The following is a 23066-nucleotide window of genomic DNA, read 5'->3' on the forward strand; positions in this document are numbered from 1 at the left end:
CACCCGTTCATGAATTCGTGCACCAGGCCTCTAATAAACTATAACGAATTTTCTGCTACATAGAAAGAATTGCTCTTTATTATTCAATACATTTTCATTGAGAATCTATTGATGTCAAGTGTTGTGGCACTTAGGCATTAAGGGTACAGTGATGAGTAAAAATAGACACCTCTTCCTGTAAGAATTTTAAAAATACTATTATTTGAAAAGTATGGAAAATACATTTTTTTAAATCCCAATACTTAAAGAAAAGTATATAGAGTAAGAAGGCAAGGATCTTCTTCCCTTTTCAACCACTCCCTGCTCCTCCCCAAGATGCCCAGTTGGTTTGATAAAGGGACACCCCAGGACTGTTCTTGTGCTTAGAAAGGCATGTCTGAAGACACCTGCAAAAAAAGTGCTTTTTATTTTGGACAAGTGGGATTCTCCTGTATATTTGGTCTGCAGCTTTTAAAAAGATGACTTAAAAAAGAAAAACAGCCGAACCGGTTTGGCTCAGTGGATAGAGCATCGGCCTGCAGACTGAAGGGTCCCAGGTTCGATTCCAGTCAAGGGCATGTACCTTGGTTGCGGGCACATCCCCAGTGGGGGGCGTGCAGGAGGCAGCTGATCGATTTCATCAGTGTTTCTGGCTCTCTATCCCTCTCCCTTCTCTGTAGAAAAATCAATAAAATATTAAAAAAAAAAAAAAGAAAAACAAAAGATCACTTAATATGCCATAGACATCTTATCCTGTATGGTATTACATGTATAATCTGTGCCATAATTAATTTAATTAGTTCTTCGGTTTCCACCATCTTTGAATTGTAAACAGTGCTCCAGGGAATATTTTTATATATATACTAGAGGCCCGATGCATGAAATTCGTGCAAGAGTAGGCCTTCCTTCCCCAGCTGCCGGCACCGATTTCCCTCTGGCACCCAGGACCCGGGCTTCCTGGGCTTCCCTCGCAGCTCCGGCTTCGTCTGGAAGGTCGTCTGGAAGGACATCCGGTCTAATTAGCATATTACGCTTTTATTATTATAAATAGCTTTAGCCTGCGTGTAGTTATTTGTGTATACTGTATTTCTACAAGAGGGATTGTTGGTGCTCACATTTTAAATTTAATAGGTCCTAATAAAAAGATAATTGAAAGATGTGTAAAGGATCCAAGTAGACATTTCACCAAAAAAAAAAAAAAAAAAAAAAAAAAAAAGAATACACAGATGGCCAATAAGCACATGAAAAAAATACTTGACATCATTAGTCATCAGGGAAATGTAAATCAAAACTCCTAGGATGTCTATAATAAAAAAGAGATGGACTCTACCAAGAGTTAGTGAGGATGTGGAGAAATTGAAACCCTCATACGTTGCTTATGGGAATATAAATGATGCAGCCTCTTTGGAAAACAGTCTAGTAGTTACTGTGTGATCTAGCAGTTCCATTCCTAGGTATGTAGACAAGAGAGTTGAAAATATGTCCATACCAAAACTTAAACACAAATGTCCATAGCAGTGTTATTTATAATAACCAAAGGATGGAAACAACCTAAATGTCCATCAGCTGACAAATGGATAAATAAAATGTGTTATATCCATACAATATTAATCAGGCATAAAAAGATGAACCTTGAAAATAATGCTCAGTGAAAGCCAGGCACAACCACATATTGTATGATTCCTTTTATATGAAACTAGAAGCCCAGTGCACGAATTCATGCACAGGTGGGGTCCGGCTGGCCTGGCCCCTATAGGGGCGGGGCGGGGCCAGGCCTATCAGGAGGAGGAGATGGCGGGAGGTTGGCTGGCTGGCCCACCCCAATCGGGGCCTGATCAGGGCAAGGCCAGCTGGAGGGAGGGGCCATGGGAGGTTGGTTGGCAGGCCCCACCCCCGTTTGGTGTGTGTAAGGGGGCCGATTGAGGGCGGAGCTGGCTGGGGGGAGGGGCCATGGGCCAATCAGGGTGGTGGGCTGGGGGGCCAATCAGGGGCCAGCGGCCTGGGGGAGGGGCCATGAGTGGTTGGCCTGCCTGCCCTGCCCCTGATCGGAATGGGGGGCTATCTGGGGTGGGGCTGGGTGGAGGGGCTACAGGAGGTTGGCCGGCCAGCCCCAACCCTATTGGGTGATCAGGGGCAGCTGGCCCCACCCCCTGATCAGGCCGGTTCGCTGTCCACAGTGGGCGTCATAGCAACCGGTCATTCTGGCATCCTGGTCTCTGGCTTTTTATATATAGAGATTTGGCCTGCCTGCCCTGCCCCTGATCGGAGTGGGGGGGCCGATCTGGAGTGGGGCTGGGTGGAGGAGGGGCTGCAGGAGGTTGGCCGGCCAGCCCCGCACCCTATTGGGTGATCAGGGGCAGCCGGCCCCACCCCCTGATCAGGCCGGTTCGCTGTCTGCAGTGGGCGTCATAGCAACCTGTCGTTCTGGCATCCTGGTCTCTGGCTTTTTATATATAGAGATAGATGTCCAGGATAAGCAAAGCTATAGAGACAATAGTGGTTACCTAGGGCTAGAGGGGCTGGGAAGATTGGGGAGAGGGTGGTGGTTAGGGATGCAAGATTTCTATTTAGGGTGATGAAGAAGTCCTGAAATTGATTGTGGCGATGGTGGCACACCATTGAATTGTACACTGTAAGTGGGTGAATTGCATAGTATGTGAATTGTATCTTAATAAAGTTGTTTTAAAAATCCAGTAGGAGAAATATTTAGTTTATATATAAAGTACTAAATTCCCACTGAAAAGTTGTTTCTATAGTCCTTTCCACCAATAATATACAAAGGTGCTCATTTTCTCACCAGCCCTTAAGATGGGAGGTTACCCACCTTAAGTTTTTTTCCAATCTGGTGGGAGAAGAGTGGCATCTAGTTTTGGTTTGTACTTGCTAATGAGGTTGAACATTTTAAAGTATATTGGCCGTTTGTAATTCTTTGATGAATTGTCTCTTTATATTTTGGGCCCAATTTTCTATTGTATAGTTTGTGGTTTTTTTCTTACTTATTGGTGGGAATTTTAGAATAATAAAATGTTAACATCTTTTTATTTACTTACGTATTTTGAATCCTCAACCGAGGATATTTTTCCATTGATTTTTAGAGAGAGAGGGAGAGACAGAGAGAAATATCGATGTGAGAGAAACACATCGATTGGTTGCCTCCTGCAACCGAGACATGTGCAGGAGCCCAGGCCAGGGAGGAGCCTGCAACCGAGACATGTGCTCTTGACCGGAATCGAACCCAGGACCCTTTGGTCTGCAGGCTGACACTCTATCCACTGGAATGGAAATTTGGGGGCAATACATTTACATGGTAAAAATGCAGATGAGACAGAAGATACACAGTGAGCCTGCCTCTGGCCTTTGCCTCAGTTTCTTGGTCACTCTCCCTGTGGCTGCTCCCCAACTTGCCTTTTTTTTTTTTTAACTTAATTGTCTATCCTGGATATTGTTTTATATCAGCATATAAAGCTTTTTTCTTGTGTGTGTGGCATCGTACTCCCTTGTAGGGATGAATCAGTTTCTTTAAAGTGGTCTAGATAGAATTGGATTGTTGCCAACCATTCGCTATTATGCACATTGCTTTGAGAATATCTGTGCACATATATCTCTGCACATGTATGCAACCACCTCTGTACAGTTCAGTACTAAAAGTGCAAGGTTGAAGAGTAAGTACAGTCTTAAATTAACATGGACGTTGCCAAATTGCCATCTGAAGAGCAAGTTGTACCAACTGACACTCTTTCCACAGCAGCAAGAATTATGAATCTTAAATTGTGAAGTACTTTAAACATGTAAAAAAGCACAGAAGATAATGCAACTAACCCACATGATCCAGAGATCACCACTATCCAGATGCTGGTCTGTACCGTTCCTGTCTCTGATTTTGATCCTTTCATCACATACTGTGTGTCCTTAAGCAATGCACGGACTTGTTTTTACATATTTTAAAGATTCATATAAATAACACACCAGGTTGTATGTGTCATTCAACAGTGTTGGTAAATTAGACATCATTCACTCATTTTAACAGCTCTGTACTTATTGACTGTATAAATATGTTTATCATTTCCTTTTTTAGTGGACATTTAAGTTGTGTTCACTTAGCTATTCCTAACAGTGCTGCAGTTTACATTTCTTACCTGTCTTCTCAAGCATGTGTGAAGAGATTTCTCTAGGAGATCAGGATGTAATCTTCAAAGTAGAACTTTGGTGTGTACGGTGGGTGCATCTGCACTAGAGAGTGTTAACTTGCTTTCTCCCATAGTTGTTCTAGTTTACACTTTTCCATAGTATTTTATAGCTCTTGCCTCTCACACCCTCAATAACACGAGCTGTCTCCTGTTGATTTTTATGTTCCAGATTTCTGGTGAGGTGGGGCATCTTTTCATATGTTAGCCATTTGGGCTTCCTTTTCTACAAATAATTATTCTTTGAAGACAAGCCTACTCACACAGACTAGGATCCTTAAGGCATAGCCTAGGGTCAAGAATAGATGGGCACAAAGAAAAATAATAAGAAAAACAACGAAAAAGAATAGATGGACAGAAAAAAAAATAGATGAGCCAAGAACTGTAAGAAGCATAACCTCTGCTTCTGAGTTAGTTTAGACTCTGATTTTAAATAATGTAGAACTGAAAATTGTAAGAGACAGTTACTCATGTAGTTTTTAAACAGAAAACATATTGGTAAATCAGAGACCTTATATCATTTATCTATCGTGCAGATTATTTACTCGCCAGCTGGGCCTGAGACTGTGTATGGGCAACTCGTACTCAGGGAAAACAAATTGTATTGGATTTCTTTTGGAAAATTTAAAAAATTTTAAACTTTGAATTAATTTCAGACTTAAACATCATAAAATAGTACTCAGAATTTGTGTACCTTTGCTAGATTCCCCAGTGTTAACATTTCATATCTCTCAATATATATACATATAATATTTTTTTAAATATCTTTTTATGGATTTCAGAGAGGAAGGGAGAAGGAGAGAAAGACAGAAACATCAATGATGAAAGAGAATCATTTATCAGCTGCCTCCTGCACTCCCCACATTGGGGATTGAGCCCCCAGCCCGGGCATGTGCCCTGACTGGGAATTGAACCATGACCTCCTGATTCATAGGTTAACACTCAACCACTGAGCCATACCAGTCAGACTACATACGTATAATCTTTTAAAAATTATTTGAAAATAAGTTGCTAACATAATGCCCCTTACTACTTTCATATGTATTTCCTAAAAACAAGAATTTTTTCTTTCATAATTGCATACATTATCAAACTCAGGAAATCAATGGAGTTCTTCCTTGAGCTCACTAATCAGCAGTCAAAGTTGTTGGCCAATTTCAAGCAATTGCCTCTGGCTGTGGTGGCCGGTGGGCACGGCTTAGAGCATGTGACTATTGGACCAGTTTGCTCCACTGCTGGGGAGGCTGTCTGGCTCGCCCTGTATGACCACTCCGTGTTCCTTGCAGATCTCCTGCTGGGTCATGGTTAGCCAGAGGGGTGGGCCCACCAGGTCCCTCCAGAGCCAGGCTTCTTTCTCGGAGATGGAGAAGTGGATGAGGCCAGGCACCTCAGACTCTTCGCCAGGGGAGGAAAGGGCTGTGGCTGCTTCCCTTGCACCCCTTGTCCCTTCCCAGTGGGGGCAGACTCCAGCAGCTCAGTCTGGGCAGGATGATGGGGTGTGTTTGGGCCTCTCAGGAGGGAGCTGAGAGTTGATCCAGTGGCCCTCCAGCTGATCAGTGCACCCACGTTACTACTGGTCCGTGGTCTCTAAACTTTGATCCCACTTTCCTGTCAGTTACAATGAATGTTGATCATGTAATTTTCTTATAATTTATGTACATTATAAAATAGGAAGAAAATTGGGAAAACATTTAAAGGGTAAATAGATAGAAATTCTAATACTCTCTTTCCTCACCTCAGGGACCTTCTTGTTCTTGGGTCTCCTTTCCTCCTCATTTCTTGTTAAGGAATAGTATTGCTTTGGTATAGCCTGAGGTTGAAGTCTTCCAGGCTTAATAACAGATATTAGGTAAAACCCTACCGTGAAGATAGTATTGTTTGTTCTGGTTGAAACCTTTGGGTTTCTTTTATCAAACTGAAACTAGAAATCATATTTTTCCCCCACCAGTTTTTTTGAGGTAATTGATATATATCACTGTATAAGTTGATTTGACTTATGTATATGTGAAGTGATTACCACGATAAGTTTAGTTAACATCTATCATCTCATATAGATTATGAAAATAAGTTGCTAACATAATGGGTAGGACAGTGATGGCGAACCTATGACACGCGTGTCAGAGGTGACACGCGAACTCATTCATGTGCAGGAGCCCAGGCCAGGGAGGAGCCTGCAACCGAGACATGTGCTCTTGACCGGAATCGAACCCAGGACCCTTTGGTCTGCAGGCTGACACTCTATCCACTGGAATGGAAATTTGGGGGCAATACATTTACATGGTAAAAATGCAGATGAGACAGAAGATACACAGTGAGCCTGCCTCTGGCCTTTGCCTCAGTTTCTTGGTCACTCTCCCTGTGGCTGCTCCCCAACTTGCCTTTTTTTTTTTTTAACTTAATTGTCTATCCTGGATATTGTTTTATATCAGCATATAAAGCTTTTTTCTTGTGTGTGTGGCATCGTACTCCCTTGTAGGGATGAATCAGTTTCTTTAAAGTGGTCTAGATAGAATTGGATTGTTGCCAACCATTCGCTATTATGCACATTGCTTTGAGAATATCTGTGCACATATATCTCTGCACATGTATGCAACCACCTCTGTACAGTTCAGTACTAAAAGTGCAAGGTTGAAGAGTAAGTACAGTCTTAAATTAACATGGACGTTGCCAAATTGCCATCTGAAGAGCAAGTTGTACCAACTGACACTCTTTCCACAGCAGCAAGAATTATGAATCTTAAATTGTGAAGTACTTTAAACATGTAAAAAAGCACAGAAGATAATGCAACTAACCCACATGATCCAGAGATCACCACTATCCAGATGCTGGTCTGTACCGTTCCTGTCTCTGATTTTGATCCTTTCATCACATACTGTGTGTCCTTAAGCAATGCACGGACTTGTTTTTACATATTTTAAAGATTCATATAAATAACACACCAGGTTGTATGTGTCATTCAACAGTGTTGGTAAATTAGACATCATTCACTCATTTTAACAGCTCTGTACTTATTGACTGTATAAATATGTTTATCATTTCCTTTTTTAGTGGACATTTAAGTTGTGTTCACTTAGCTATTCCTAACAGTGCTGCAGTTTACATTTCTTACCTGTCTTCTCAAGCATGTGTGAAGAGATTTCTCTAGGAGATCAGGATGTAATCTTCAAAGTAGAACTTTGGTGTGTACGGTGGGTGCATCTGCACTAGAGAGTGTTAACTTGCTTTCTCCCATAGTTGTTCTAGTTTACACTTTTCCATAGTATTTTATAGCTCTTGCCTCTCACACCCTCAATAACACGAGCTGTCTCCTGTTGATTTTTATGTTCCAGATTTCTGGTGAGGTGGGGCATCTTTTCATATGTTAGCCATTTGGGCTTCCTTTTCTACAAATAATTATTCTTTGAAGACAAGCCTACTCACACAGACTAGGATCCTTAAGGCATAGCCTAGGGTCAAGAATAGATGGGCACAAAGAAAAATAATAAGAAAAACAACGAAAAAGAATAGATGGACAGAAAAAAAAATAGATGAGCCAAGAACTGTAAGAAGCATAACCTCTGCTTCTGAGTTAGTTTAGACTCTGATTTTAAATAATGTAGAACTGAAAATTGTAAGAGACAGTTACTCATGTAGTTTTTAAACAGAAAACATATTGGTAAATCAGAGACCTTATATCATTTATCTATCGTGCAGATTATTTACTCGCCAGCTGGGCCTGAGACTGTGTATGGGCAACTCGTACTCAGGGAAAACAAATTGTATTGGATTTCTTTTGGAAAATTTAAAAAATTTTAAACTTTGAATTAATTTCAGACTTAAACATCATAAAATAGTACTCAGAATTTGTGTACCTTTGCTAGATTCCCCAGTGTTAACATTTCATATCTCTCAATATATATACATATAATATTTTTTTAAATATCTTTTTATGGATTTCAGAGAGGAAGGGAGAAGGAGAGAAGTTCATATGGAAAATAATAAAATAATTAATGAATAATGATACAAGAATAAACTCTGTTTCATGCACTCACAACTGCAACCTACTTTTGCCCTGCCCTGTGTATATTTTGTGGGGGGTGTTAATCCTCACCTGAGGATATTTTTTTCCATTGCTTTTCAGCAAGAGAGGAAGGGAGGGAGGAGCAGGAGGGGATGGAGGAGAAGAGACACATCAACTGGTTGCCTCCTGCACACGCCCAGATGGGGTGGGGAGTGAACCTGAAACCCAGGTACAAGCTCTTGACCGAGAACTAAACCCGAGACCCTTTGGTGTGCAGGCCGAGCACACAGGCCAGGGCTCTGTGTTTTAACTTGTGATGAGAGCTCTTAGGATTTACGCTCTTAACAGCTTTTCCTGTGCATCATACAGTAGTGTTCCCTATAGTCACCATGTTGTACATTACATGCCTAGTATTTTTTTTATTTTATAATTGAAAGTTTGTGCCTTTTGACCACCTTCACCCAGTTCTCCCTTCCCCTCTAGAAATGATCTTTTTTCAATCATCACTTGAGGATGTTTATTGATTTTTAGAAAGAGAGGAGGGAGAGAGAAACATCGATGTGATAAAGAAACATTGATCGGTTGCCTCCCTTACACGCCCTGACCAGGGATGGAACCCGCAACCTGGGCATGTGCCCTGACCGGGAATCGTACTGGCAACCTTTTGGTGCATGGGATGATGCCCAACCAACTGAGCCACCAGCCAGGGAAGGGTATGTGCACTTTTAATGTTTTAACTTTCTCTTGCTGATATGCCCTCCAGAGCACTAAGCTCCAATATCTGGTAGTCTCATCTGCAGATATGAGACCGCACGGTTGAAGCTTTGAAAACGGAAGGTTTGTTGGGCTTTTCTAGTTTCAAAAGTAAACATGCTCATAGAAATAAGTTTAGAAAGTTTAAAAGAAAGATGTGAGAAGTCCCCATTATCTCACTACTTAAAAATAATATTAACAGTTTGGGCATATTTCCTTCCACTAGTGCTTTCTGTATACTTATTTGTTTTGCTGCGATTGGAATGTGGATACAGTTTTGTCTCCTGGTTCTTTTAAAAACTTGGTTATACCAATTATTTTTATGACAGTAACATAGTGAACTCTCCATCTTTGAGCATTAAAGTTGTCTCTGGGTTTTCGTTATTGCAAATACGTTGTGCTAAACATCTTTGTGCGTAAAAGCTTTCTCTGTATTTGGGGCTATTTCCTTAGTTTAGAGTCACAGAAGTGTAATTACAGTGCTGTATAGAATAAGTACTTCTTAGGGCTTAGGATAAAAGTTACCAAATTCTGTTTCAGAAGCGTGGGGCTCTTACTCTGATTATGCTTTTAAAGGCTGCTTCTTTACCAAATCTGTTGTCTCCAGTTTTCTGTGTGAAGAGAATGAAGCGAGGTGGACACATGCCCGGTGCTAAGGGTGAAGGCAGGCTCTCGCTCACAGCAGCCTGAGTGTATCCTCGCCCAGAGCACCTGATCGCCTCTCTTCTTTAACTATCTGCCTGCCCCATGGCGGCTGAAAGCCAAAAGGCAATGAGCCTGGAGAGCTGCCTCAGCTGTGAGATGGCTGGGCTAATGTCTTATTTGACAAGCCAGCAAGCCCCTCGCTGTACCCCGACTTTCAGCATTGAGAGTGAGACCACACAGGCCCTTTCCTTTTCTCCCCACGTTGTGAGGTTTTAGAGGACCCTGGTGTAGACCTTTCCAAGATGGTGATAAGACGCCATTGCACCTCTCATCCTGGGTCCACAGCCCTGGAAGTGAGGGTGCTGTGCAGGGGAGGTTCCTGACTCTTGTTCTTTTACCATTTTCATAGGGAGTCAAAGTGGACACGAGAGACCACAGTGGAGCCACAGCCCGAATGCTGGCCAAGCAGTATGGACACATGAAGATAGTGGGGTTGATCGATGCTCACTCGCTTTCTCTGCCCAAGAGCCTCTATCGGAGCCCAGGTACCTGTATCTGTGGCCTCACTCTTTCCTGGAGTCCCTCCCCCTGCTCTCACCTAAGAGATTTGGCTCCTGCAGCCTTGCCAGACCTCTGCCTCCCCTGACGACTCCATTTTGCAGTCAGAGTTGAGGGCTGCTTGTGTAAGGACAAGTTAGTTAGGGTGTAGAGTGGTACCCACCAGGCTGAATTCGGGTACCCAGGATGTGGACTTGTGATGCCCACCCAGACGTAGGAGGGCAGCCTCACAAGGGGACTGGCTTCTGGTTCTTGTTTCTTGACTTTCTTATGGTGTTTGTTGCTGTGCAAAATGTTTTAATTTTATATAGTCAAATACATCAATCTTTCCTCTGGATTTCGAGTTATAAAAATCTTTCCCTGCCCTGGACAGTGGGCTCAGTGGTTAGAGTGTCGGCCCAAGCAACAAAGAGTCTCAGATTCGAATCCTGGTCAAGGGCATGTACCTTGGTTGTATATTCCATCCTGGCCCCCCTGGTTAGGGCATGTGCAGGAGGCAACCAATTGATGTATCTCTCACATTGATGTTTCTCTCTCTCCCCCTTCTCCCTTCCTTTCACTCTCTCTCTAAAGATCAGTGGAGCCCAGCCAGCATGGTTCAGTGGTTAAGCATCGGCCTATGAACTAGGAAGTCATGGTTTGATTCCCGGTCAGGGCACATGCCTGAGTTGTGGGTTCGATTCCTGGTATGGGGCGTGCAGGAGGCAGCTCATCATTGATATATATCTCTCTCTTCCTCTCCCTTCCTCTCTGAAATCAATAAAAAATATATATTTTTAAGAAGATCAATGGTAAAAATATCCTCGGATGAGGATTTAAAAAAAAAATCTTTCCCTGTGCCCTAGTTGTACAAGAATTCATCCATGTTTTCTTCTAGTACTAACATGGTTTCATTTTGTGTGTGTGTGTGAACTTGAGTATCAGCTTGCCTAGCTCCTTAAAAACAGCATGTTGATATTGAAATTGTGGCAAATTTGTAAATTAACTATCCCTTTATGTTGAGGCATCCCATCTAACAAAAGGAGTGTGCTTTTTGTTCAAGTATACTTTTGTGTCTTACAGAGGGTGTGAAATTTTTCCTCATTATGTTTTGCATATAATTTAAGTGTATTCCTAAGTGTGTGGTTTTCTTTGTTGCTATTGTAAATGGGGATCCACTACCATCATATCCTCTAACTGCTTATTGTCTGTGAATATGAAGGCTATTGATGTCTGTATACAATTTTTATATTCTTCTGCCTTATTCAGTTATTTCATTGTTTGAGTTAGTTTTATTTATTGATTCTGTAGTGTTTTCCAGGTATATTCCCATATAATCTGCAAATAGAGATAGATTTACTACTTCTTTCTGATTGTTATACCTCTGATTTTGTTTGTTTAGTTTCATTGGCTAATACTTCTAGTACAACGTGGAGACAGTGGACAGTCACTGAGTCCTGACCTTAGCAAAAATGCCACATTAAGTAAGATGCTGACTTAAGAGTAAGGTGTGTGTGTGTGTTTATTGATTTTTAGAGAGAGAGAAAGGGAGAGGGAGAGAGACAGAGAGAAATATCGATATGAGAGAGAAACATTAATTGGCTGCCTCTACACACCCCCTACTGGGATCGAGCCAGCAACCCAGGCATGTGCCCTTACTGGGAATGGAACTGATGACCTCTTGGTACATGGAACAGCACTCAACCAACTGAGCCACATTGGCCAGGGCTCTGTGTGTGTGTGTATTTTTTTAAATTTATTTATTGTTGACAGTTTTACAGATGTCCCCCATTTCCCCTCCTTTAGGTGTGCATATATTTTTTTAATATTAAAGTATCTGTCATTTCCTTGAGTGTTTTCTACAGAAATAAGTGTTGAATTTTGTCAAAGGCTTTTTCAACATCTATGGAGATGTTTGTGATTTTTCTCCTTAGATCTATTAACATGTATTATATTAATGAATTTCCTAATAATGAACCAAGTTTATATTCTTGGCATAAATCCTAGTTGGCGTATTATTTTCCTAATGTGGTGTTGGATTCTGTTTGCTGATATTTTATTTAGTGTTTTGTATGGCTACTCATTCATAAATAATATTGCCTTTTTGCTCTCAGTTTTGAATTTTGGATTTTGGATTCGGTGCTTTTTCCTGTCCTCAGGTGCTGTGGAAGGATGTATAGTTCAGAGTGTCATGTCACAGTTTTTCTGTCTACTCCTCGGCTGAGTTTTGGAGAGAGGGAAGGAATGTTTTCACTTGCTGTGTGTTTGAGTCCTGGTGTTTATGTGCTCCCTGTGGTATTGGTGTGTCGGCGAAGATCGCTGGTGCGTCTGCATTTCACGGACAGAGCTTAGTGGCCTGGCTAGTGTGTGAGTCCTGGCCCAGGAGCTGCCTTCTCCCAGTGCCAAGCCAGCCTTCTTACTGGTGGCCTCTTTTTGGAGTGGGATGTAGTTGGACCCAGCATTGTGTGTCCTCGGATATAATTTTGTTTTGCCAGATCCTGAACTTCCCCTGGTTGCTTTTTCTCTTCACTACCCAGTTTCCAGAGGTCTCCCTCCCCAACAGCCTGCTGCTCCTCTGACTGTTCCTCAGCCCCATGTGCATTCTTAGGTCACTTCCCGGGTCGTGCTCCACTCCACCAGGATTCTTTTTCAGTATTTTTGCCCACAGAATGGACTTTGTCTTCCCCATCATCTCTCCTCTGTGTGGTTTTTCCTAGACCTGCTTTGTTGCCCACAGAGAATAGAGGTGAGTAAGTCGGTTCTTTTTTGCTGGAAAGGGTCACTTGCCTGCTCCTCGCAGCAGCAGGAACTGTGAAGTTTGCGGTGCTCTCTGCCATCTAGGTCACGTTGAAGGTGTGGGATTTGTGAGATTCTCTCTGTGGTTCCCGCTGACGTGTGCAGGTCTGAGAGTGCGTGTTGGGAGGTTTAGATTCATGGAGCTGCCTTTTCCTTGGTTCCCCTCCCATGTACACTTATTTTTTGTGATTCCATGTTCTGCTTGGGCGTGACCATGGTCTCCTAGTGAGTTGAAAAGGGAACAGTGGGAGTGGTTCACTTGAGTCACTGGCCCGAGTTTGGAACCAGGGTCAGTAACTCCCTGACTTGCCAGGCAGTCCCTGAGAGTTCACATCTGAGGGAGCCTGCCCCCTTTCCAGGGTCTGGCTTGCCCAGCTCTCTTTCTGGCCTCAGGATTGTTTTGTAATAAACACCAGCTCACACGAGTACAGTGGGAGCTCTCAGTTCACATCTGAGTGAGCCTGCCCCCTTTCCAGGGTCTGGCTCTGCCTAGCTCTCTTCCTGGCCTCAGGACTGTTTTGTAATAAACACCAGCTCACACGAGTACAGTGGTAATCAGAGACTTCTCTACATCTCCACCCCAGCTTATCAACTCCAAAATAAGATCATATCAGATGGGAGCCTGATACAAATATATCCATGAATTTTGCCTTTTAGGTATGATGAAATATATAGGAAACTATGAACAGCAATAAAGCAGTAATGTCTGTGGGGTACACTGAACATTTAAGCTCAGATGAGTGGTAATTTGAAATACTTCCTAAAACAGCACACACAGCTTGTTTCCTAAGAAGTTACCGAGATTGACAATATAAAATTGCTAAGAAGTCATGATGCTCCGAATGTTTATGAACAGATATTATTTATCTCTTCAACTTAGAACAAAATTTATTTCCGATTGTAAACGTAATACATGCTTGTTACAAAAAATTCTTCAAACCCAGACAATGAGAGGTATAAGAAATAAGAACTAGACTCCCCCTCATGACAGATGCTTTCAGTTCAGCTCATACTCAGCAAGCTTGCTGTTCCCCCAAATGTCCCTATAGCCCATCTGAGCAGTGGACTGGCCCATTATGGCATTTAAAAAATTATCTTTTTTAAAAATTAAAAAAAAAATGTTCAATTATAGTTGACATTCAGTATTCTCCACCATCTTGACCATAAATCCCATTATGGCATTTCTTACACATGAAGTCCTGGGAAGCTTTTCTGCTTCTTGATTTAAGAAAACCAGTTATGGTGATTGTCTTTCAGTTTATATGAAGATTAGTAAATTAGTCCCTTGCTGGACAAAATTTTTTAAAATATATTTTTATTGATTTTAGAGAGAGAGGAAGAGAGAGGGAGAGAAACGTTTATGTGAGAGAGAAACATCAATCAGCTGCCTCCTGCATACACCCTTACGGGATCGAACCACACCTGGGTGTGTGCCCTGACTGGGAATTGAATTGGCGACCTTTTGGTGCATGGGATGATGCTCAACCAACTGAGCCTCACTGGACAGACTGGGCAATTGTCTTAACTTTTGTGTTTGACCCACAGAAAAATATGAAGATCTGAGCTCTTCAGATGAATCCTGCCCTGCTCCTCAGAGACAGAGGCCCTGTCGGAAGAAGGGCCTCAGCATCCATGAGGGGCCTCGGGCCTTGGCGAGGATCACAGCCATTGGACTTGGAGGCAAGATCCAGCCGTCTTGCTATGGTGAGCATTCCGTGTTTCCTGATGGCTTTTTGATACTTCGTTCACACATTCTGTCTGGATGAAAAGGAACAACTCTCAGGTTTCTGAAATGTGGGCCACTGGGTTGGAGCAGCAGCTCAAAGATTCCAAATTGATGACAGTGATGGAAATATATTAGTCAGTGGCTAGCACTTGGGTTTGTGTTCATCCTTTGAGTTTTCTTTTCATGGGTTAAAATGACAAATAACAGCAGCAGAAATGTCGCTATGCTCAGATTTGATTCATCACATAGTGAGTCAGCTAGTGCGGGAACAGGGTGCCACTTGAGTCCCACTTCCGGTCTCTGGCTACAGCACCTGGGTGTGATACTTAACACATTTGTGGCCGGAGATGGACATGCCTCTGGGCCAGGCCAAGGGCTCTCTCTTGCTCTTTTCTCAGGTGATGGATTTGATGCTCAGACCCTTCTGAGAATTGTTATGTGATGCACTTAGAGGGCTAGAATCCTAGACCCCAAGTTTCCAGACCTCCCGAGTTTATTCTCCAATTGTCAGTTCCTAAATGTTGAGTGCAGTGCCCTTGGGGAGTACGGAGGCGCCAATAGTTCTTGGAGCAAGTTGGGTTTTATGTTCACTGTCCTGACCAAGTGATCATACTTATGTACAAGTTACATATTCCATTGATGTCTGTCACCCATCAGTGGCCAGGCCAGGTGCTGGTCTTGTGGGCTGGGTAGGTGGGTCCTCCTCATGAACAGACACCCCTCTTGAGCCTAGGCTTGGAAGAAACCAACTTTCCCAGTCAGAGGAGAGCATATTTCAGTCAGGAGCTTTTTTTGCATCCAAAATCTTCTTAATAACAAGATAGGATCTGCGGTTATTTTTTTTTTGTAGCTGCAGCTAACCTCTTGAGCCTAGGCTTGGAAGAAACCGACTTTCCCAGTCAGAGGAGAGCATATTTCAGTCAGGAGTATGTTAGTAACTTGATTTCCTTCTAAGACGCTTGGAAGGAGTCCTAGGTTGGGAACTGGAGGCCTGCCTTCTCCTGTTGTCCTTGCGGGGTGGGCTGACTGGCCATGGGGAAAGGCCCTCCCTCAGCTGCTGGCAAGCTCCTTCTGCAGGATGAGGGCAGTTCATACCCTTCCTGTCCGGTGTGCTTATAATATAAGCACATGGCTCTGGGACATTGGGCCGACCTGTTTTAGTTTTGAGTGGCAGAGTGTGTTCTTTTTTGAGGAGTCCATGCCACCTGTCCCACCCTGAGATATGGTAGGGGCATGGGAAGCGCGCGCCTTCCCTGGAGGTGGGGTGTAATTAATCTGTGTAGCTATACGACAGATGCTTTTATTAAATGGAATTCTTTCAGGTTATCAAAATAATCCATGGCTGAAGTCCATTTGTACACTATTCTTTTTATGCACCCACAGAGAAGGCTGGAAGAATGTTCACCAAAATAATGATGGTAGTTGACTTGATTGTGGCATTTCAGGCGAGTTTTCTTCTCACAACTTGTGATATTTACATTTTTTATCGGTACATGTAGGCTTTGCCAACAATTAAAGAACATTTTAAAATAATGTGCAGATTTTAAAAAGCGTTGATAACTACAAAAAGGTATAAAGGAGAAAATAAGTAGACATGGCTTTGTTAGCCAGTCTGTTTTATGCAAATAAATGTACTTTCTGTGGGCAAGGGGCAGGGCAAAATGGGAATGGAACTCTGGTTTGTGTTCTGCTTTTTCTCCTTGTTTTCTTGCAGGCAGATACGTCCAAAGGTTGTATAATTTGGTGTTACTATAGTTAATTTTTAGCCCGGGGCCTCCAACCTTCCTGCTTAGCCAGATCTATTTTTGACCGGGGTTGACTGACCCGAAGAGGGAAAAAACCCTTAGATGCCTGTGCCCCTTAGATGCCAGGGACCATAAAGGCTGGCATGTGAGATTAGATGCTTCCAGCTAAAAGGAACACTTTTTCCTTGGCTCAGGAGTCTGTAAACACAGCTTACCATTTCCTACTCTCTCTTTTTTTGCATCCAAAATCTTCTTAATTACAAGGTAGGATCTGCGGTTATTTTTTTTGTAGCTGCAGCTAACCTGTCAGCCTCTTGCACATTTGAACTTCCGGCCCTTGAATCGTATGTAGGGTTTGGTGTGGCTGTGAGGGATTCCTGGGGCCTTGTTGAAATGCCTGTACACTCTGAGGCACTTGCATGCATAAGAAAGCAAGACAGGGCCACAGCCCTTGGGGGAGTCCAGGGCCAGCTGGTCGAAGGTGAGGATCTTGCCCCTGGCCTTAAGGATGCGGCTACAGGAGCGCTGCTCACACTAAGTGCACACACCTCCAGTCTGGCCACCTTCCAGGCTGGAAGCTTCATCTTCCGGACCATCCGGGAAAGGGACAGAGGAGGCCTGTTGGTGCGACTCGAACAACCTCTTCAGCACCACTTGGTTGAAGGTGGAGTTGGTTTGTCTGGCCAAAAACCTGTATAGCTTGACCAACAGCCTTAGGAAGATGTCCTGGATCTTGGGCTCCTTGTGCCGAACCTTTCAGTCTTCGTTGATGTTGTGGCAGATGTCGACTCCCATGATGACCCATTTCCTTCTTTTTCATTTGGAAAATAATAGCATAGTGTGGGAGAGGGCACCAGGCTTGACCAGGTGCTTTGACTCCACCATGCACTTGCTGTGGGACACAGGATTGTCTCTCAGCTCCTCGGAGCCTGCCTCCTCGCCTGCAAACTGCACATGACATTATGTCCAGGTTACTGTGGCGAGTGGATGAGGTCATGGCCAGGAAGATACAATTTTCCTTCCTGCCTGCCTAGATCCTGGTCTTCCCTTATGCTGAGGTCCCTCTGAGGAGGTAGTCACGTTGGGAAGGAGGAACTTGTCTTCCCTTTTGTGTTCGTGTGGGTTTATGTGCCCCATTCTGTTCACAGAGCAGGTGCCTCCACGGGGCTATGTCACCTTCAACAGTAGTGATGAGAACCCCCTGGAAGGAAGGGGCTTCTGCTACCGGGATGTGACTTCCCCCATCAATGACCGGGACGTGGAGAGCAGCAGCAGCAGCAGCCGGGGTATGTGTGCCACCCCTCCCCATCCTGCTGGGGCTCTCGTGCTGTGATGAGTCTGTCTGGTAGAGAAGGAGAGGGTAAAAGACATAGAAAGACTTTCCTCCCTGGCTCTGGAGGAAAGTCAAAGAACCTGGCATGGCCCAGAGAGAAGCAGCTTCCAGCCAGTGTCTCTGTGCCTGTGTGCAGGGTCTGGGGGAGTTGTTCCAGACAGGTTTAGCTTCTTGATTGGTGAGCCCAAAGGGAATGTCTTTGCTATAATACATGTATCGTCCATTCAGCAGCTGCTTACTGAGTGCACTGTGTGCCAATCTTTGTTCTAAATGCTTAGGTTTACCAGTGAACAGAACAGACAAAAACGCCTGTCCGTGTGTGTCGAGGGGAGGGGTTGGCCAGGCAATCAGCATGAAACACAGTAAACTAAGGAGTTGGTGAGGGCTGTGGATGAAACAGCTCAGGCTCTGGGGAGTCACCTATAGTCAGGCGTCCTTGTCTTCACTGTTGGCAGAAGAGCAGGCCTTCTGTGCCCACCTTGGGGCTGTGCGGAGCAGCAGCAGCAGCGAGGGCCTGGCGAGAGCCCCGGGAGTCAGCAGCGAGGCCTCTTTGGAGAGCAATGAGGTGAGGCCTCTCCTTATTCCTTATCTCTCATCTCCTTCCCCTTTTTTGGTGTCATGGGGGAGGCTAACAGTTCATTTGAGACGGGCAAGTCTCATAACAAGGACTTAATGCATGTCTGTGCTGTGTTAGGACATACCAGGTTCGGGGCCACTCTCTAGACCAGTGATGGCGAACCTTTTGAGCTCGGCGTGTCAGCATTTTGAAAAACCCTAACTTAACTCTGGTGCTGTGTCACATATAGAAATTTTTTGATATTTGCAACCATAGTAAAACGAAGACTTATATTTTTGATATTTATTTTATATATTTAAATGCCATTTAACAAAGAAAAATCAACAAAAAAAATGAGTTCATGTGTCACCTCTGACACGCGTGTCATAGGTTCACCATCACGGCTCTAGGAGAACCGCCTGGGATTGGGTGACCTCAGTGGAAGCCTCTGTGTGGCAGGTGGGGGAGTTTCAAATCTTACCTCCACTGTGAGGGAAGTGGCACAGATTGAGAGTAGAAGCTGGAATCATGGGGCAGAGAGCAGTTTGGATGCAGCCACGTCAGCTGCAAGACTTCAATGTTACTTTATTTTTTGAGCAATTCTGTTGTGGTTCTATTTTTCTGTAAGGGATTTGTCCAAGGTTCCACAACTACTTAGTAACAGAGCTGGGATATGAACCCAGCTCTAGATGATCCCAAAGCTCATGCACTCTTCCTCTATCCATTTTTTCTTTTAATCCTCACCCAAGGATATATTTTTTCCATTGATTTTTATAGAGTGTGGGAGGGAAAGGAGGAGGGAGGGGGAGAGAAACATTGATGTGAGAGAGACACATCAATTGGTTGCCTCTCACACACGTTCCAACTTGGGCCAGGGACCAAACCTGTAACCCAGGTATGTGCCCTTGACCAGAAATCGAACTTTCTGCCTTTCGGTGTGCTGGCCAACACTCCTAACTACTGAGCCGCACCAGACCAGGGCCTTTATTTTTATTCCCATTTCCCCACCCCTCTCCCCTTTGGTAACCATTAGCTTGTTCTCTATATCTGTAGTTCTGTTTCTGTTTTGTTTGTTTTTGGAGTTATATATTAAGTGAAATCATATGGTATGTCTTTCTATGACTTACTTTACTTAGCATAATATCCTCTAGGTCAGTGGTTCTCAACCTTCTGGCCCTTTAAATACAGTTCCTCATGTTGTGACCCAACCATAAAATTATTTTCGTTGCTACTTCATAACTGTAATGTTGCTACTGTTATGAATCGTAATGTAAATATCTGACATGCAGGATGGTCTTAGGCGACCCCTGTGAAAGGGTCATTCGACCGCGAAAGGGGTCGTGACCCACAGGTTGAGAACCACTGCTCTAGGTCCATCCATATTGTTACCAATAGCAAGATTTCATTCTTTTTTTATTTTTTAAAATATGTTTTTTCTTTTTAGAGAGAGAGGAAAGAAGAGGGAGAGATAGAAACATCTATGAGAGAGAAACATTGATTGGCTGCTTCCCACATGGCCCCTACTGGGAATCAAGCCCACAACCAGGGCATGTGCCCTGACCGGGAATCGAACTGGTGACCTCTTGTTACATGGGATGATGCTCAACCAACTGAGCCATACCGGCCAGGTAGATTTTATTCTTTTTTATTGCTAAGTAACATTCCATTGTATATATGTACCACATCTTTTTTATCTATTCATCTGTTGAATACCTAGGTTGCTTCCATATCTCAGCTATTTATTAGTAATACTGCAGTGAATGTAGGAGTGCATATATATTTTTTAATTAGGGTTTTTTTTTCTTCAGATAAATACTTAGAACAGGGAATTGCTACATCATATGGCAGCTCTATTTTTAATTTTTTCAGAAATTTCCATATTGGCTGCACCAATTTACAATCCCACCAATAGTGTCTGAGGGTTCCTTTTTCTTCACTTGCTCACCAACATTATTTATTGGCTTATTGATGATAGCCTTTCTGACAGGTGTGAGGTGATAGCTCATTGTGGTTTTGTGTTTCCCTGATGATTAGTCTTTCAGTGTTACTTTAAACACACATACCTCTTGCCACAGGATTCAGATAATGCACGTAAAAACTCAGCTCGCAAGCAAACTAAAAGTTATATGAAGACCAAGAATCGCTACAGCAACAGTGACAACCAATGGCCTCCCTGCACTGGGACTTCCGGGGCGGCCTGTTCCCCAGGATCTACCCCCCAGACCGAGAGGTTCCCCTATTCAGGACCCCAGGTAAGACCTTTGTGAAACTGGTGGTTACACTCTTTGTGATTTGTGAGGCATTTATTGTGTGCTTACAGTGGGCCACGCACTGTTAAGAGAGTGTGGTGGCTCTTCCCCAAATGACCTGTAAAGCTTCTTGGGCTAAGAGGATTCCTAAGGTCAGAGGTGCTGGTGGGAGGGTTTGTACCTGTCCCTTCCCATAGGAGAGATCTGTCTCTCCCTTTGATTACCATGCTCATTTCTATACTTGACTCAGCCCCCTTGAGCTTTCAGGAGTTGGAGACAAAGTGGCACATAGTATGTACGTAATGAAAATTGCTGTTTCTGCCTTCCTCATTATGGGTCACTCTGGCTAAGCAATATCTTAGGGTTTACAGGTGTGACATAACAGCTCAACTGTCTAATGTGTGTTTATCGAATTCTCTTGCCCTCAGTGGGCATAGGTGATACAAGATGAAACACAGGTGAGTACTTGCCATTTATTTGTTCAAGTCACAGCTCTGCTGTTCACTAGAAGCCTATGATTTTGCTGGCTTCTCCTTGCCCCACCCCATCCCCTGGGAGCTATCTCCAGGGCCTGTATTCCCAGCTTCTGCAAGCAGCGGCACCACTCAAGTCCTTAAATGCATCTTGATTGGAGAGTTGTTGGAATCTTAAAAGCTGTTTCAGAAAGTAGGTTGAAGAAAATGATGGAGTAACAACTTTTGAAAATTTGCTCCTCTATAAAGGCAACATTGAAACTGGCAAAAGTGGCCAGAATCAATTTTTTCCCAGAAACTTGTGATTCAAACTAAAGGCTTGAAGCAGCCTGGAGAGTGTTTATTCAAGAGAAATGACTGACTCTCAGTGAGAACTGTGAGCTGTTAGCATTTTAACTTGCCCTAGTCCAATTCTTCTACTCTCCAATGCCACGGTAGCTGTGACAGCCACTGGAGCGGGTAGAGCAGAGCTGGAGTGCTTTCAGAGTTTCATTCCAAAGAGTTGGCATTACTAGACTATCTGATGGTTCCCTCGAAGACATGCTTATTACAAGACTGTATTATACTAGTAAGACTCAGGCTTATCTACTCAACACCAAAAGTCCTCTCGTTGGAGGACGTGTATTGAAAATCATACGGGGAAATGTTTTGATTTTGTAGCTGTCTGAGGTATTGGATAACAGCTTGGGTGAAAGATTAACCACAAAGCTTAAAAGGAAAATCTGGGGAAGGAGATGTCCAGAGGAGCTTTGATAAGCTCTGACTTATCCTGGGAATCTAAGAGGCCATGTATGTGCTCAAGGTTGGGTATGGTCAAGAGTACCCGAGAGTACCCCCGATGATCTTGGGTTTTGAGCAAGCAGGAAGCAAAGGCTAGGCCAGCATTCTCATCTGCCTGGCTGATGCTGAATATGTGCCCCAACAAGCACACAGAGCTGTTCGGCAAAGACTGGGAGATTTATTGGTTTTAGTGTTTAGGAGATCTCTGTCCAGTCCTCAGCTGATCACTAAGCTAACTGAGTAGAGACTTCAGTAGCCACAGACCAGAAAGAATACAGACAACAAACCCCAGAGGGAGGAGAATTAGATCTCCAGAGCTGCCTCATGAAAATGTCCAGTTTTCAACAGAAAAAATATATGCAGAGAACAAGGAAGAATAACTAATAAATAGTAAGAAAAGGCAATAGTAGAAGCTGTCCCTGAGGAAGTCCAGACATTGGACTTGTTAGTTAGACAAAGACTTTAAATAAGTTTTAAAAAATATGTTCCAAGAGCTTAAGGAAACCACATCTAAATAGAAAATATCAAGAAAGTGATATAAATAAAAATGAACTAAATAAAAATTCTGGAATTGAAAAGTATAATAACAAATGAAAATTTCACTAGAGGGGCTCAAGAGCAGATTTGAGCACACAGAAGAATCAGAAAACTTGACATAGACCAATTGAAATTATCCAATTTGAGAAATAGAAAGAAGAATGAAGAAACATGAGCAGAAACCTGTGAGCCACCATCAAATATACCAACATGCATATATGGTATTCCAGGAGAAGAGGGAGAGGAAAGCAGAAAAAATGTTTTAAAAATAGCCAAATCTCCCCAAATTTAATAGAAACATGAATCTGCACATCCAAGAAGCTAAATAAACTCTAAGTAAGTTAACTCAGGTCCACACCTAGACCAACATAATCCAACTGTCAAAAAAATACACAAGAGAATCTTGAAGGAAGAAAAATGACTCATTACCCCCAAAAGGATTTGCAATAAGATTAACAGCTAATTTCCCCATCAGAAACCATGGAAACCAGAAAGACATCTGACGACATAGTCAAAGTACTGAAAGAAAAATAACCAAGAATACTATATTCAGCAAAAACTGACCTTCAAAAGTGAAGGAGAAATTAAGGCATCCCCAGGTAAACAAAGTCTAAGAAAATTTGTTGTTAGCAGACCTGTCCTTCAGGAAACACTAAAGGTGTCCTTCAAGCTGAAATGAAAAGACACTAGATCCAAAGACACAAATAAGTGTCCCTGGACTCCCTAATATCTCTCTGAGGGCACAGGGAGGAGGGGCAGAATGGGCTTCTGCC

At 43.2% G+C, this 23066-nt stretch overlaps 1 protein-coding gene across 7 annotated transcripts in view; it reads left to right on the forward strand.

The window, feature by feature from the left end:
* The window catches only part of ANKS3 (ankyrin repeat and sterile alpha motif domain containing 3), a 34551-nt gene that overhangs the window by 7922 nt on the left and 3563 nt on the right, over nucleotides 1-23066 (forward strand). For all 7 annotated transcript variants that reach the window (XM_014545107.1, XM_005872938.2, XM_005872939.2 and 4 more), the window contains 5 exons: nucleotides 9971-10106; nucleotides 14440-14598; nucleotides 17514-17651; nucleotides 18154-18263; nucleotides 20330-20506. In XM_014545107.1, the coding sequence (XP_014400593.1) occupies nucleotides 9971-10106; nucleotides 14440-14598; nucleotides 17514-17651; nucleotides 18154-18263; nucleotides 20330-20506 (720 nt within the window). The remainder of the gene's footprint in view (nucleotides 1-9970; nucleotides 10107-14439; nucleotides 14599-17513; nucleotides 17652-18153; nucleotides 18264-20329; nucleotides 20507-23066) is intronic.

Source organism: Myotis brandtii, unplaced genomic scaffold (assembly GCF_000412655.1).
Source record: "Myotis brandtii unplaced genomic scaffold, ASM41265v1 scaffold397, whole genome shotgun sequence".
Lineage (NCBI taxonomy): Eukaryota > Metazoa > Chordata > Mammalia > Chiroptera > Vespertilionidae > Myotis > Myotis brandtii.